The sequence below is a fragment of the Pipistrellus kuhlii genome, unplaced genomic scaffold (genome assembly GCF_014108245.1).
Source record: "Pipistrellus kuhlii isolate mPipKuh1 unplaced genomic scaffold, mPipKuh1.p scaffold_m20_p_12, whole genome shotgun sequence".
Classification (NCBI taxonomy): domain Eukaryota; kingdom Metazoa; phylum Chordata; class Mammalia; order Chiroptera; family Vespertilionidae; genus Pipistrellus; species Pipistrellus kuhlii.
Window position 1 is genome coordinate 8,438,669 of NW_023425427.1, and position 14,688 is coordinate 8,453,356.

Sequence of the window (14,688 nt, forward strand, 5' to 3'; positions counted from 1 at the left end):
CTTTCCTCTCTAGTTGCTCTTTAAAAAAATAAATAAATAGGACCACTAAGTTGCTGTAAGAAATCATCCCTAATTAATAGACCTAACATTTGTAATGTGTCATATTTCTAAGATGCCTGCCCAATTTTCTTCTCAAACGCATTATGGAAAAAGTGCTGTTTTCAAATATACTTTCTACTTACTGCTGCTGAATCTAATAAGAGCTTGTAGCAATATGTTGGTCTAATGGCCCGTTCTGTTTAGTCTCCACCAGATAAAAATTGAAACAAGTGACAGGTGTCCGGAAACCATAACGACCACATGCACCTTGCCCTCGCTCTGAGCGGGACACGGCAGAGATCAAATTATTTCATTGAGCTGTAGTTCCTGGCATATAAATGCTTAATAAATGTTAGTCCAAATATGCGGTGTCTGGGGCCCAGATAAGTGAAATGAGTCACCTCGGGTCACACAGCTAAGTGGCAGTCAAACCAAAGCTAAGTGCCAGCCAGCGTTCTCGTCACGTCAGGATGCTGCTGCTTCTGTCCACGTGGCAGTGCCGTGCCTCTGAGCACTTGGGAGAGCGCAGGCCTCTCCAGTCAGGTCTCTTGGGTTCAAATCCCAGCTTTGCCACTTACTAGCTGTGTGGCCTTAGGAAAGTCAACTAATCTCTCTCTCTCTCTCTTTTTTTTTTTTAATTCTCACCTAAGAATATGTTTATTGATTTTTTTAGAGAAAGGAAGGGAGGAGGGAGGGAGCGAGGGAGAGAAAGAGAGAGAGAGAGAGAGAGAGACACTAAGGATTGACCCTGCAACCTAGCTATGCACCCTGACTGAGAATTTAATCTGCAACCTTTTGGTGCAGGGGATGACGCTCCAACCAACTGAGCCAGAGATCTCCTTCCTTTCTGTTACCTATAAAATAGAGAAAATAATACCTGTCCCTCCTTCAAATGATTGTTGGGAGGTTAAATGCATTAATAGGTGGCACAGTGCTGGGCACTCAGAAAAGCTGAGCATTGGGTGTTTTTTTCTGTGAGCGTTTGGAGAGCATGGTTACTGTTCTAGTGTTCTGTCAGGGGGGGGGGGGGGGGGGGGGCCGGGGTAGGTGCTGGCTGACACCACCTGCTGCAGAAACACGGTGTTTGCGCAGATTCTTCTGAGAGTCCCCGTTGGAGAGCCACAGTTCCGGGCGAATGGGCTGCAGTAGGGGCGAGTGGCGGTGCTGCCAAATGTTTTTTCTCGTCCTTGGCACACAGAACATGACGTATTTGTGTAGCCCCCGGGTAAGCAGTCGAGGCTGCCTAAGGCTCCAGGATCCCTGGCTGTGTCCACTTGCCTGAGGACTGAAAGAATAAATGGTTCCCCCCCCCCGCCTGCCACCCTTCGGAGGCCCGTCCATGGGGAGCAGCTCTACTGAGATCTTTGCCAGCGTCTCCCTGCTGCTTTAGTTCTGGTGAGGCATACGGAGTTGTCCCCACTTTGGGCTCAAAGGAACGAGGAGCCGGTTTGCCCCCAGAGGGCTCCTCTGAAAGGTGTTGAGAGCACGTGTGCTGCTGTGGGGGCTGTTCCTGCCTCCCGCCCTCCCGCTATGGAGCTGGCAGGTGTCGGGGGCAGGCAAAGGGTCACCCTGCACACAGTGAGTGTGCAGTAAGCTATCCCAAGGAGATGCCAGCAATCGCCTCACCAACTTCCTGTCCCAGGGAGAAAGTTGAAGCTCAGAACGACTGTCCCCAGCTCCTCCCAAGGTTGGGGCAGAACTAAGATGGGAACCCAGGTGTTTCAACAACAACTCCGTGTGCTTGTTGCTGCCTGCTTTGTTGCCTCGATGGGGAAGGTGGATATCATTGGAGAAGTGAGGCTGGTCTGTGACTCCCCCCCACCTACCCAGAGGCCAAAGTCACCCCGTCTTCCACATTCTTCCACGCATGCACACGATGTGAGACTGTCCTGAGCAAGGCCTCCAGGGGGCAGCCAGGGTGGATCGGAGAGAGGAGAGGCGTGGAGGGCTGTTAGGAATCTGTGTTTGAGGCAATCTAAGTGGGAGATGACATAGGCTTCAATCAGGCAATGTATATTGGTAGGAAGCAAGAGGAACCATTGGAATTAAAAGATGTTGCCCTGACTGGTTTGGCTCAGTGATGGAGCGTCAGCCTACGGACTGAAAGGTCCCAGGTTTGATTCCAGTCAAGGGCATGTACCTTGGTTGCGGGCACATCCCCAGTAGGAGGTGTGCAGGAGGCAGCTGATCAATGATTTTCTTTCATCATGTTTCTAACTCTCCATCTCCCTTCCTCTCTCTGTAAAAAAAAAATCAACAAAATATATATTTTTAAAAAGGTATCACAGCAGTAACATTAACAGGTGCTTTCTGCACGGTGAGGCTGATGGGGAGGAAGGGAGAGGGACTCTAAGACTTCTAGTTTGTCATTATGATCGTGTTATGCGACAGTTGACAATTGGTTTTTTTGTCATTGTTTGTCATTTCTTCCTTCCTGTTTAGAGAATATATCTTTTTTTTAACAGAAATTATTTCATTTCAAAGAAGTTAAGCATTTTGTTAAGGTTGGAGTCTCCGATGCATACAGATGCCCCCACGTTCTGCTTTTTCTTAGAGAGCAGCGTTGCCCTTCTGTCCTGTTCTACAGTGGCCCTGTGGATGTTTGTTGACCTGCTTTCTCTTGTTTTCCTCATGCTTTGAGAACTTCTTTTAAAGTACGCACAGGAACATCAAGGCGTTTTGCTTCTCTAAATACTGACTTTGACACCCTCCACAGCTACCCGCTCCCTTCCCCAGGGCTCAGCAGCTCGGACCGGCTACCCTTCGGCATCGAGGAGAACGGGGGCACGCCATTCCCTACCAAAGCTTCGGGGAGGCACCACCACCACCACCACCACCAGCACCAGCACCAGCACCAGCACCACCCAAACTATGGCCTCTCCCTGACCCTGGAGAACAAGGAGGGGCCGCTGAGGTCCCCAAACTCCAGCAGCAAATCCCTTACAAGTGAGTAGGGGTCGGAAACCAGGTGGGGTGGTGGGAAAGAAGCTATAGGGCATGGCTGGCTTCCATTCATCCTCAAAACAGATCCTGCAGGTACAATGTGGAGAAGGTAACTTCAGCGCTGGGTTACTGGGCCTGGGCCTTGAGCAATTAGGTAAGAGCAACATAGGGAGTATGGTTTACCAGGAAGCTGATTTCATTACAAGGTAACAATCCTCTCTCCTCCTGCTCATGCCTTAGCACAGTGGTCCAAACTCAGTAGCCAACAGAGCCAAATATCAACATTACAACGATTGAAATTTCTTTTGAGAGCCAGATTTTTTAAACTTAAACTTCTAACACCACTTCTTCAAAATAGACTCGCCCAGGCCATGGTATTTTGTGGAAGAGCCACACTCAAGGGGCCAAAGAGCTGCATGTGGCTCACGAGCCGCATTTTGCCGACCACTGCCTTAGCCAATCTTTGCTTTCGCCATCTCCAGCACTGGCTCAAAGCGACGGAAAGAGAAAGAGGGGAGTGAGGCGGCTAGAATCTCTGCTTTCTTAATTTCGGGAAAACCCATTCTAGCCCCTTTCTGAAAATCTCGCTTCTGAGAGCAAGGTGACCTCAGGCCCCGGGGAGGGAAGTTATGGAAATGGGGAGTAAGCCATTAGAAACATTTCTAGCAACTTAACAGTGTGATTTTACATCTGTTAAAGCTTTAAAAATGTGGGGTTGGATTTTGTATGTCTGTTATTTTTCTAGAACTCACTTTTATTACATTTTATCTAAGAGTTGGTCTGTGGAAGAACTGATTCTCTATCATATATGGTTGGAAAAAGCACTGAGGTAGAGGCAAGAGGCAAGAGGTGGCAATTCCCAGGCTCACTAGTGAGCTAGATCTCCTCTTGGATCCCCAATTTTCTCATCTGTGAAATGGGGTGAAGGGTGTCTACATGGATGGCCAAGGAACCTCCCAGCACTGACATTTTGGGAGTCTGTGAGCTGGTGAAAAGAAAGAGCCATTGTGCCTTCACTCGTTGACCACAGAGAACAATTCTGGGGTGGCTAAGCCGGGAATGGGAACTCGTCATTCCCTTGGTGTTGAAGATTCAGAACTCTCTCCCATCATCCCTATCCACCCTGCCCTAAGCCAATGACTCTCAACCTTTCTAATGCCACGACCCTTTAATACAGTTCCTCAAGTTGTGGTGACCCCCAACCATAAAATTATTTTCGTTGCTACTTGAAAACTGTAACATTGCTACTGTTAATGAATCATAATGTAAATATAAGCTATTCTGCTACCAGTTCTCAACCTGTGAGAACCGCTGCTGTAGAGCCCAAGACCATCGGAAAACACAGATATTTGCATTACAATTCATTAACAGTAGCAAAATTACAGTTACGAAGTAGCAACGAAAATAATTTTATGGTTGGGGGTCACCACAACATGAGGAACTGTATGAAAGAGTCGTGGCATTAGAAAGGTTGAGAACCACTGCCCTAGGCCCTGGCTCATCTTTCAGTGTCTGGGTAACTGTAACAGCCCCTGACAGGGCACCTCCTCTAGTGTGTTCTCCAGGTGGCAGCTGCCGAAGTGGGAGCTCTCACCAGGCATCTCTGACCAAATGCCTGTCCTGCAATAAAGCCCATACATCTAAGCGTGGCCACACACAGACCTTCCCAACCTGACCCCTGCCGAGGTCTTCAGCCTTCCCTCTGCTCCCTATGCTCTAGCCACTACTCTGCTCTCACCACCACTGTGCTGCCTCCCAGCTCAGGTCTGCGCACCTGCTTTCCTCTGCCCTGGTGAACTTCTACACATCCTCCAGGAACTAGCTCCAATGTCCTCAGTGAAAGCATCTCTCACACCCCTCTCTGATTCCTGGCTTCAGAGTGCCTTCTCTCTCACTCCTATAGCAATGAAAATAGCCTCTTATTATTCTAGTTTGGCGCTGTCTGCACATGCACTGCCTCATTCTTCTCTCTATTCCAGCTCCCCACATCTCAATGGCAAAGAACACTTGGCACAAGTTTTAGTATGTAATGAATATCATATATTTAATGTCATGTGTCAATGGGAAAATACTTAGCTAGTGGGAGGGGTGGTGGAACTAATCCAAAGTAGGAGAGAAATAGAAATCAATGAATTTGATGTTAGAATTATAACCTGGTTTTTAAGAGCACATCCATATATGCCTGTTAGCCTGAACACTAATCTTTCCAATTTGCATAGTGCTTTCTCATTAATAAAGCATTTGTACAGGAAGGACCTCATTTCATGTTTATAACAGTTTTGAAAGGTAAATAACTTTATTTTCAATGTAAAATGGCACAAAGGCTCAGAGAGGTCATGTGATTCACCCAGGCCACCCAGCTCATGGATGAGGGAGTTAGGCCTTGAAACCTTGACCTTAGATGTTCTCACACTCCACCAACCGGTGTTCAAGAGATGCAGGTGCGGGAGGAGGAGGCAGGCAGGGAAGGTGCTGGCAGTGGGGCTCCGGAAGCGTCTTTTACCCCCTGGCTTTTCCTCATTGGTTCCCTTTTGTCTCTTATAGAACTGACTCCAGGAGCTCCTGCCCTGTTCAACGAGGCAGCCACCCATCTCAAGAAGCTGGAACTGGACACTGTGAAGGCCCCTGGACCCTGGCCTGCTCTGCACATCAACATCAATAAGGTACCGAGGACCAGAACCAGGCGATGAGCATGGACCTGGGGTTCACGTCAAACCTCTGGTCATGAGCCTGGCCCACCTCGTAAACCCGGTGCCTTTGGCTTGGAGGGGTTTGTCCTCAGGCTTTCCTGGTGTTTCTGCTCAGCGTGTCTGCGGAGCAAACCTTCTCCTACATCCTTTTTTAGGGTGACTTACTGACTGAGGCATTGCCCTCAGTGCTGAGGCCAGCAGGCTGGATCTATTAGTGGTCTCTCCCTCCTCTAATGGAAGGATCTACAGGCAAGAGGTCCTCTCTCTGCTCTTTCCATTTTTACCCCTCTGTATTAGTCTGCTCATGCTGCTATAACAAAACACCTTAGACCAGGTGTCTTAGCAACAGTCATTAATTCTCACAGTTCTGAAGGCTAGGGAGTCCAAGATTAAGGGACTGGCTGATTTGTTTCCTGGTGAGGGCTCTCTTCCTGGTTTGCAGAAGGTCACCTTCTTACTGTGTCCCCATTTGCCAGAAAAAAAAGGAAAAAGAAAAAAAAAGTAATATTTTTCTCTCCCTCTTCTTATAAAGCCACTCATCCCAACATGAAGTCTTCACCTCATGACCTCATCTAAATCTAGTTAATTCCCAAATGACATCTCCAAATATTATCACATTGGGGGTCAGGGCTTCAACATATGAATCTTTTTGGGGGGGGGGGGGCGAGGGAGGGAGGGAGGGAAAGTTTGGCCCGTGCCACTTCCTTTCTCTCTCCAATTTCTGTCTCCTCCTGGCACATAGTAGATGATCAGTAACTATTTGCTGATGAAGGAAGGGGAGGCTTGAAGGAGGGATAGGGCAGAAGCCAAGCTCTCTTTTGGTTAGATCTGTTCTTATCCAACTGCAGAGCCTTGTAAAAATCTAATTTTATCTTAGGACTATAGACTGTCAGGGCTGGATTTGATCTATTATTTAGCTCAACCTTCTCAACATCAAACCAGAGGAGGGGAAATCACTTCCTCAAGGTCACACAGCAGGGGCTGAATCTATGCACGCCCGATGCCTGATCCGTTGTCCTTTGTACCCGATATGGTTCTTTATTTTCCTCCCCAGGCTTCTCAGTTCCAGTCCTCATGGCATTTGAGGCTGTTATTTCTTTGTTGAGAGGGGCTTTCCTGTGTATTGTAGGATGTTTGCAGAATCTCTGGCCTTGACCCACCAGATGCCAATTATACCCCCATTCAGGGGTTGAGACTAAATCGCCTCCAGACTTTGCCTAATACCCCCTGAAAGGTCAAATCGCCCCCAGTTGAGAGCTGCTTTTGTCAGAATATTTTACTTTTTTAAAGTCCCCAAAGGAATAGTCTTTGTCACTCCTGGGTCTTTTCTTCCACTCTGATGCTTAGCTTTGCTCTTTTATACGAAGGAATAATAAGAATTTGGAAGATCTGACTCGGGAAGCCCCCCTTTGCTAGTGAGCCTGGGAAGATTATACCTCCTGTCTAGGCTGTTCCTCCACCCTAGTCAGCCCTCCAGTCTACGGTAGACTTTAGAGCTTCTCCGAAGACCCTCAGTCCCTTGCATTCACCCCCCCCACACACACACACACACAAGGTCAGTCTGAAGTCCTTCTGTTCTTTAATGGAATCCCAACCTCAAGGCCCTCCCCCACCCCATCCACCTTTCTTTTCTTTATATATATATATATATATATATATATATATATATATATATATATATATATATATATATTGTATATATATATTGATTTCAGAGAGGAAGGGAGAGGGAGAGAGAGATGGAAGCATCACTGATGACAGAGAATTATTGATTGGCTGCCTGACCCGGAACCAAACAGTGACCTCCTGGTACATAGGTGGATCCTCAACTGGCTGGGCCTCTTTTCTTTGTACCTGTTGGCCAGCTGGAAAAAATTTCTCCTGTGGGATGCCACACTCATTCATTCAAGCAGCAGCTCTATATTGAGCAGGCCCGTACCAGGTGCTGGGAAGTCAGTCCAATGCATCATGTGCCCTCTAGACTTGTCCTTTTCTGTCTCTTGGTTTTCATCCTTTCTGATGCACTATACACATTAAATGTTTTCATGGGGGGTTACCCAGCATTTGACAGAATCCAAACATGTTTTGTGAGGAAGTATAGCATGTAATATCAGGGAACTCAGAAGCATTATGCAACTTGTCATCATATGAGTTATTGGTGGGAAATGGACAACAGTGGCTTGCTCTGGGTTAAGGCAAGCTGAGACAGCTGTGAGTTATTAAGTTATTCCCCGAAGCTCAAACTATATATAATGCCTCTCTTTCCTCTCCTGCTTGAAGAAAGCAGGCAGGCTCGAATGATGTCATATAACCTTGGCTTTGTCCTATCACATAAGCAAAGTATATTATTACTTCACACTATCATTAATAAAGCATTCCTTGCAACAGACCTTACAACTTATATGATACCACAATTGGGACCAGTGGTTTCGGCGACTCTTAACGTTTTTTCCAGCCTCAATAATCAAGAATCTTCTGATTCTTCTAAGGTTTGGAGAAGTACCTGTTCTTGATTTAATGGTGAGAAGACATTTTTTTTGCTCAGTTCCAAAGTAGTACCTAAAATTATCACAGGACGTTAAATCTCATGAGATTTCAAATGTGTAAACAATCCATGTCAATAATTTAAAGTGCCCCTGATTATCTCTTTATCTCTATTGCCATCCCCAAACAGATGGACCCTTTCTAATGATAAAGTCCAAGTGTCATTCCTGTGTATGTTTTTGAAGTCTGTATTTCTATATCCAACAATAAATCATCTTTTCACAGTTCAAATTGAATGTAAAATACAAATTCTGATCTTGCAGAAGAGAAAGCACAGCATTCTCAGAGCCATCCTCCAGGCTGGGATACAGTCCTTTTGCAATCCAGATGCTTATCTCCCCTGAAGACGCCTATGCAACTCAAACATGTTCACATAGTGATACTCCGATTTTCCAAAATTTATATTGGCCTCTGCCTGAGACAAATTAGAGCTGAACAGTAGCTCTTGCTTTGTCCAGATCAAACAGAAACAAGCTAGCTTGAATTTTATGTCTAAAAAGAATTACCAAATTCAAGGGGGGGAAAAATCAATGCCGGGCCCTCATTCTTTTCTTATTTTAGCAGCATTCAATTTTTTTTAAAGTAGGTCTTTGGTCACGACTTTGAGTATAACTATGTCCCCTTAAGCAATTGTCAAAAACCTCAGCTGGGCTTTGGAACCAATTTAATTTCTGTTTCCCAGCATATCATTCCCCCAAAGTAAATCCAATTTAAAAGGTAACCCTTTGCACACCAGGGAAGACACCATTCTGGCAGTAAACAATTCATCTAACAGGATTTAGAAACACAGGATGCATCATCCTAAAGGTATACTGTAAATCGCATCTTTCAAAATACATAAGTAACTTCATTTGCTTGCTTGGAAACTGCTAAGTCTCTTAGGATAATGATTCCAAATGAGTCAGTTTTCTTTATATCCAACTTGATGGCTTAAGATCATTCATGTTATGTCTGATGTTCTTTTTTAGTTATATATTTTTTCTAACCAAAGAATCCACCATGCAAGTGCCATTCATATCTTATTTTATCACTTGATCCTCATAATAACCTTATGAAGAAAGAAACTGAGACTCAGAGAGTTAAGGAGAGCCGGTGTAATTGAGTGGTCAGGGCCCCAGCCTTGGGGGTCACCTAATTCTGGGTGTGAATCTTTGCTTTTCTTGGAACTTACTGTGTAACCTTGAGCAAGTGACTTACTTTCTTTTTTCTTCTCATCTATAAAATGGGGATAGTGTTGGTATCTATCTATATGATGGTTAAATAAGAAAATTCACTAAGATATACAAAAGAAATGCTTGGTCAGGGCCTTGCCCATTATAAGCTCTTGGTAAATGTTACCTTTTTCTTTTTGTTATCATCATCATCAGCAGCAGCAGCAGCAGCAGCAGCTTTTGTTTATGGGGCTAGTAAGGAAAAAAGCTGAGATTCAAATCCAGGTCTTCTGTCTCTGCTCATCTTGCTATTATGTGAGATTGCTGAGTTCTGCTTAGTCTACCAAATGCTCCTCTGTGCGTTTGGAGGTCCCACGGAGACATTCTTTCCTCTGCCCTCTTTTCTTCACTAAAGGATGTCAGCCAGCCAGTTGCACAATAATTCCTTTGGGGATTTCATAATGTTCCATAGGACTTTTGAGTTAGTGAGTGAGATTAATTTTGGAACTTGCCGAATTTGAGGTCTTTAGAACATTTTGTTCTTAGCTGGTCCATTGTGACTGACAAGCCACATTATGTCCTGATATCACTAAATGGGCTTTTAGCAATCATATGTTCTTATAACTTTCTTATTAAGTATGTCTCTTCTAGTAATAACTCTATGTCATTATAACCTTCTTCAGCAGTTGTTTGTTGAGCACGTGCTATGTGCTCAGGGGAATATGCAATGACCACAATAGGCATAGTTAACAATAAGACATGACTTCCCTGCGTGTCATATGTATGCCATCCAAGATGATATACATAAGTATTTTTAACAGTGATATAACTATCATACTGCCTATTATAATAAATATAATAGTCACCTAGCCCATGATCTCAGATATTATTGCTTAGGACACCTACTTAAACTAGGTAGTTCCGAGGTAATCCAATTTAACTAGATCATATTAATTATAGGTGCATGTTCAGTTAATTCATGGGAGATGACAGACATAGTAAGTTATGGAAGAAGTCTGAGACATTCTACAGTGAGGTAGCATAGTTACAAATTTCTCATTGTGAACCACGTTTTTCATCAAGATTTATTGAAAACGTACCAATGAATATTTTATACTCTTTCCTTTGGCCCAACAAGCCACAGAATTGAATCCTTATATGTAAGAGGTAGCAGTTATGGGGGAAATAGCACTGCACTGAGGTATAGGAAACTCAAAGAGTGAATCCTGGACCTGCCTCGTGGTGTAGCTACAGGGCTCTCAAAGAACCTCCTCTCTTTGAACCTTCATCCCATCTTATTCTTATTTTTAATTTTTATTTATTGGCTTGAGAGAGAGAGAGAAAGAGGACAAAGAGAGGATGAGATGGTGGGGGGCGGGGGGATAGAAACATCTATTTTGTTCCACTTATTTGGCAATTCATTGTTTTCTCATTGTCTTCTAGGACCATGACCCATACTAGGCCATGACCCATACAGGGATCAAACCTGCAACCTTGGTGTATGGGGATGAGTCTAACCAACTAAGCCACCCAGCCAGGGCTCACCCTGTCCTCTGGCTGATGTGCTCCCTAACGCATCCTCTCCCTACTGCACTTGAGAATGAGAACAAGGGCTTGTGAATTCTCTGCACATAGTAAAAGCGCTGGTTACAAACATAAGGATTTGGTGATACACGTTTTTATATGTTTAAGTCTGTGTTGTTTGCTGTTATGATTAAAGGAAAGGTTGATACCCAAACTGTGGCATTTTGGCTCCTCACAGGTTGAAGAAAAAAAAGTTTCTGAGAAGACTCTTCAGACCCCGCTCTTGCCTTCCCCTGTGGCTGATCACGTGAAGTGCAACATTTTGAAAGCCCAGCTGGAGAATGCTTCCCGAGTGAGCGCTCAGGTGTGTGGAGCGCATGCGTCCCTTTGATTTCACATGACAGAAGTTCCTCCAGGCCCGAGAGAAGAGTGAGGTACTCTAGGGCCCTGTGTCGGTCATGGTCCAGCCAGGAGAGACAGGAGCCACACCTGACATGTGCAGAGAGATTTTAATATAAGGAGTCATTAACTGGCATACAGGTATTCACCGGGTACTAAGTGAATCGGCCAGCTCCGTAGGTCGAGATGGGTATGAGGCCCGCAGACCGCTGCATCTCCCATTGCCTTCCAGCGTGCGTTCAGCTGGCCTGGCCGTCTGGGGGTGTCTTTCCTCCCCCACTGTTCTTGGCGGGCCTCACCAGAGAGAGGGGGACAAGGCTTCTATCCACAGCATCTGACACGGTTCCTCCCAGGCGGTTATGTTTATGTGAAAGGACAGATTCCCAAATCCTTTAGGAGCTGTTAAGTGCTGCGTGGTTATAGAGCTGATTGTTATTCCTGATCTAAAACGCAAGGTGGGGGTTCAACTGTGGGTTTGGCATTTCTCACACCATCCCTGTCTCATTCAAGCATGAGCTGGCGCATAGCAGGTGCTCAATACGCAAGCATTGATTGCTTCTGAATGATGAAGTGTTAATCCCCATGATGGGAAAGGACTCAAGAAGACATGTTTTTGTTGTTGTTGTTAGCTTACATAAATGCCAGAGGATATTTGTTATTGACTGAGTACTTGATGAACTATCTCCTCAGTCCACCTTCACGTGTCTATAATCCTTCGAGTGTAGGAGACATGAGAACAGGTTCGCATGCTGAGATATTCAGTTTTGACTCACCTGCCTGTTTTCTTCCACAGGTTGGGAAAGAGGAATCAACGTTTGTAAATATCACTAAGAAATCCAGTCTTCAGGACGCTAATGTAAGGTCTGTTGCTTCTCGTTTGAATGGGAAGACAATATTCTTGGTATCATCAACATGACCCTGAACACATTACTCATGAGGGTTTTGCTAATAGAATCAGAGAGGAAGAAGAAAACTGGGTGAATGGGAGCCTGGCGAGATAGGAAGAAAAGGAAAATACTGGCTTACACAACTTCATTTGAGCCTCAAAAATGCTGCTTATCCCCAGTTTTAATATTGCTACCTGCGGTGCTGACAGAGAAATCACTTCGAGTTGCTTCTTAAGTGTAGAGATCTGACCTTGTCGTTCCCCTGCTTACAGTCCCTTAGAGACTCCACTTTGCTCTCAGGATGCGATCCAGACCTGACCACTTACAAAAATGCCTGAAAGCTTTCTCCTAAAAGTGCTGTTTTGAGTGGGGCCTATTGGTTATCTGGCATATTGTATTGAGGAAAGGTAAAAGTGGAATTTAACTTTTACCATTTTTATATATGCATTTGAATTAAAATGTTTTACAACAAGTCTTAAAGGCATTCTGATTATGCATCTTTCACATTAATTACTTTACGGTTCTTTATCTTTAAATATATATATATATATTCTGGAGTGTTTAAAATAACATGGCTACAAGATTACTTGGAAGTAAGTAAAAATCAGTTACCCACAGGTATCTCTTTATTCATTTTACTAGTAAAACTTGGTAATGCATCAAACCCTGATATTGGGGGGGGGGGTGTTTTGGGCAGGGACATTTTATGTGGTACCCCAATTACATTCAGTTCCTACTTGCTATATTTCTTTTCTTAGCATATCTTTTGTTTTTTGTTTTTGGATTTTCTGTGGCATTTTCTTAAAAATTATATTTAATTGGTAGAGTGGAGAGGAGAAAAAACAAATCTCTTAACTATTGTTTTTATTAAGGTATAAATGAACAGAAAGTAATCCCCCTATCACCAAAACAAGGCCATCCCATGTTTTTTGTTGGGGGTTGTTCTGCTTTGCTTTAGTTTGTTTATTTATTTCTTTTAACATTTTAGTTACATACCATACTCTATTAGTTTCAGGTGTGCAGCATAGTGATTTGACATTTACTGTATATACCTTATGAAGTTATCACCATGCTAGTCTAGTAACCACACTGGACAAAGTTACTATGATATTATTCACTCCATTGCCTATGGTAGACACTGCATCCCCATGACTTATTTTATAACTGGAAGTTTGTGCCTCTAAATCCCCCTCACCTTTTCACATCCCCCAACCCCCTCTTCTCTGGCAACCACGTTATTCTGTGTGTGGGTTGTTGTTTTTGTCTGTCTCTAGAAGTCCTATTCCTATACGTGTGGAAACGGCCCAGCCAGGAGTGGAAAAGCCGGAAATCAAGCCTCCCCGAGTGAGGAAGTTAACAAGGCAATACAGTTTGTGAGTTCTTACTGCAAGTTTTCCGGATGTTACAACAAGGGTGATACTAAATGTTCAGTCACGAATGCTTCTTAGCCCTTCACATCAGACCTACAGAGTTCATTTCCAATTTAGGTCATAACAAGAACAGACCTTTCTCCCTGAAAACACTACAGAGTTGGCATCTATGTTCATTATAAAATGCTGTGAACAAATTACTACAAAACTTAATGGCTTAATTAAAACAATCTACCTGGCCGGTGTGGCTCAGTGATTGAGTGTCGACCTGTGGAACAGGAGGTCAGGATTCGATTCCTCATCAGGGCACATGCCTGGGTTTTAGGCTCAATCCCCAATAGGAGGCATGCAGGAGGCAGCCGATCAATGATTCTCTCTCATCATTGATGCCTCTATCTCTTTCTCCCTCTTGCTTCCTCTCTGAAATCAACAAAAATATATTTAAAAAAACAAAACAACAATAACAAAACAATCTGCATTTATTGTCTCCCAGTTTCTGTGAGGAGGGAGGCTAGCCAGGGTTTTGCTGGGTCTCCTGGATCAGGGACTCTCACAGGCTTTTCAATGTACCATGGGGAAGAGCAAAATGATTAATAATTCTTGTCTGAGGACTCACAGTTTATTAGAGGGAATGGCAGATCACAAGTAATTGCAAGCCAAAGAAGACCAGTAAGTGTAGTAAGGGTGGTGATGGTATTTGTAATAGTAGCAGTACTGACCACAGTGGAATTTTTCATTTCTTGACCTTGGCTATGGCACCAGGCCTGGTCAGTGAGCTGCAGGGGTGTCTGGGTGCAATGGAGAGCTTGTAAGGCACTGGAATTAGAAAGGCACCCTGGTTAGTTTACTGCTGGAAGCTCTTGGGGAAGTTAGTCCATGAACCTCTCTTCCTTCATCTGTAAAATGGGTGAGATAATACCTCCCTCTGAGGAATTTTGGGAGGGTTGTTAAAGTGACTTAATGTGGGTAACACTCCTAGCCGGTGACCTGGCCATAGGGTACATTAGTCCCCGCTCCTTTCTTCTCAAGGACCTGAAAGCTTCTAAGAAAAAGTCAAGTTTAAGGGGACCTTCTCCTAGTGCACAGCCTAGGACAGGGAGTCACCGGATCCAGCTCTCAGCCAGCTGTCTCAGGCCTGCCA

General features: G+C 44.4%; 1 protein-coding gene across 5 annotated transcripts in view; it reads left to right on the plus strand.

Moving 5' to 3' along the window:
• Positions 1-14,688, plus strand: part of EPB41L4B (erythrocyte membrane protein band 4.1 like 4B) — a 113,136-nt gene that overhangs the window by 80,000 nt on the left and 18,448 nt on the right. For 4 of the 5 annotated variants that reach the window (XM_036433082.2, XM_036433079.2, XM_036433080.2 and 1 more), the window contains 5 exons: positions 2,756-2,985; positions 5,527-5,645; positions 11,130-11,255; positions 12,084-12,151; positions 13,452-13,550. In XM_036433082.2, coding sequence (XP_036288975.1) covers positions 2,756-2,985; positions 5,527-5,645; positions 11,130-11,255; positions 12,084-12,151; positions 13,452-13,550 — 642 coding nt within the window. The remainder of the gene's footprint in view (positions 1-2,755; positions 2,986-5,526; positions 5,646-11,129; positions 11,256-12,083; positions 12,152-13,451; positions 13,551-14,688) is intronic. The other variant, XM_036433081.2, reaches the window with a different exon arrangement.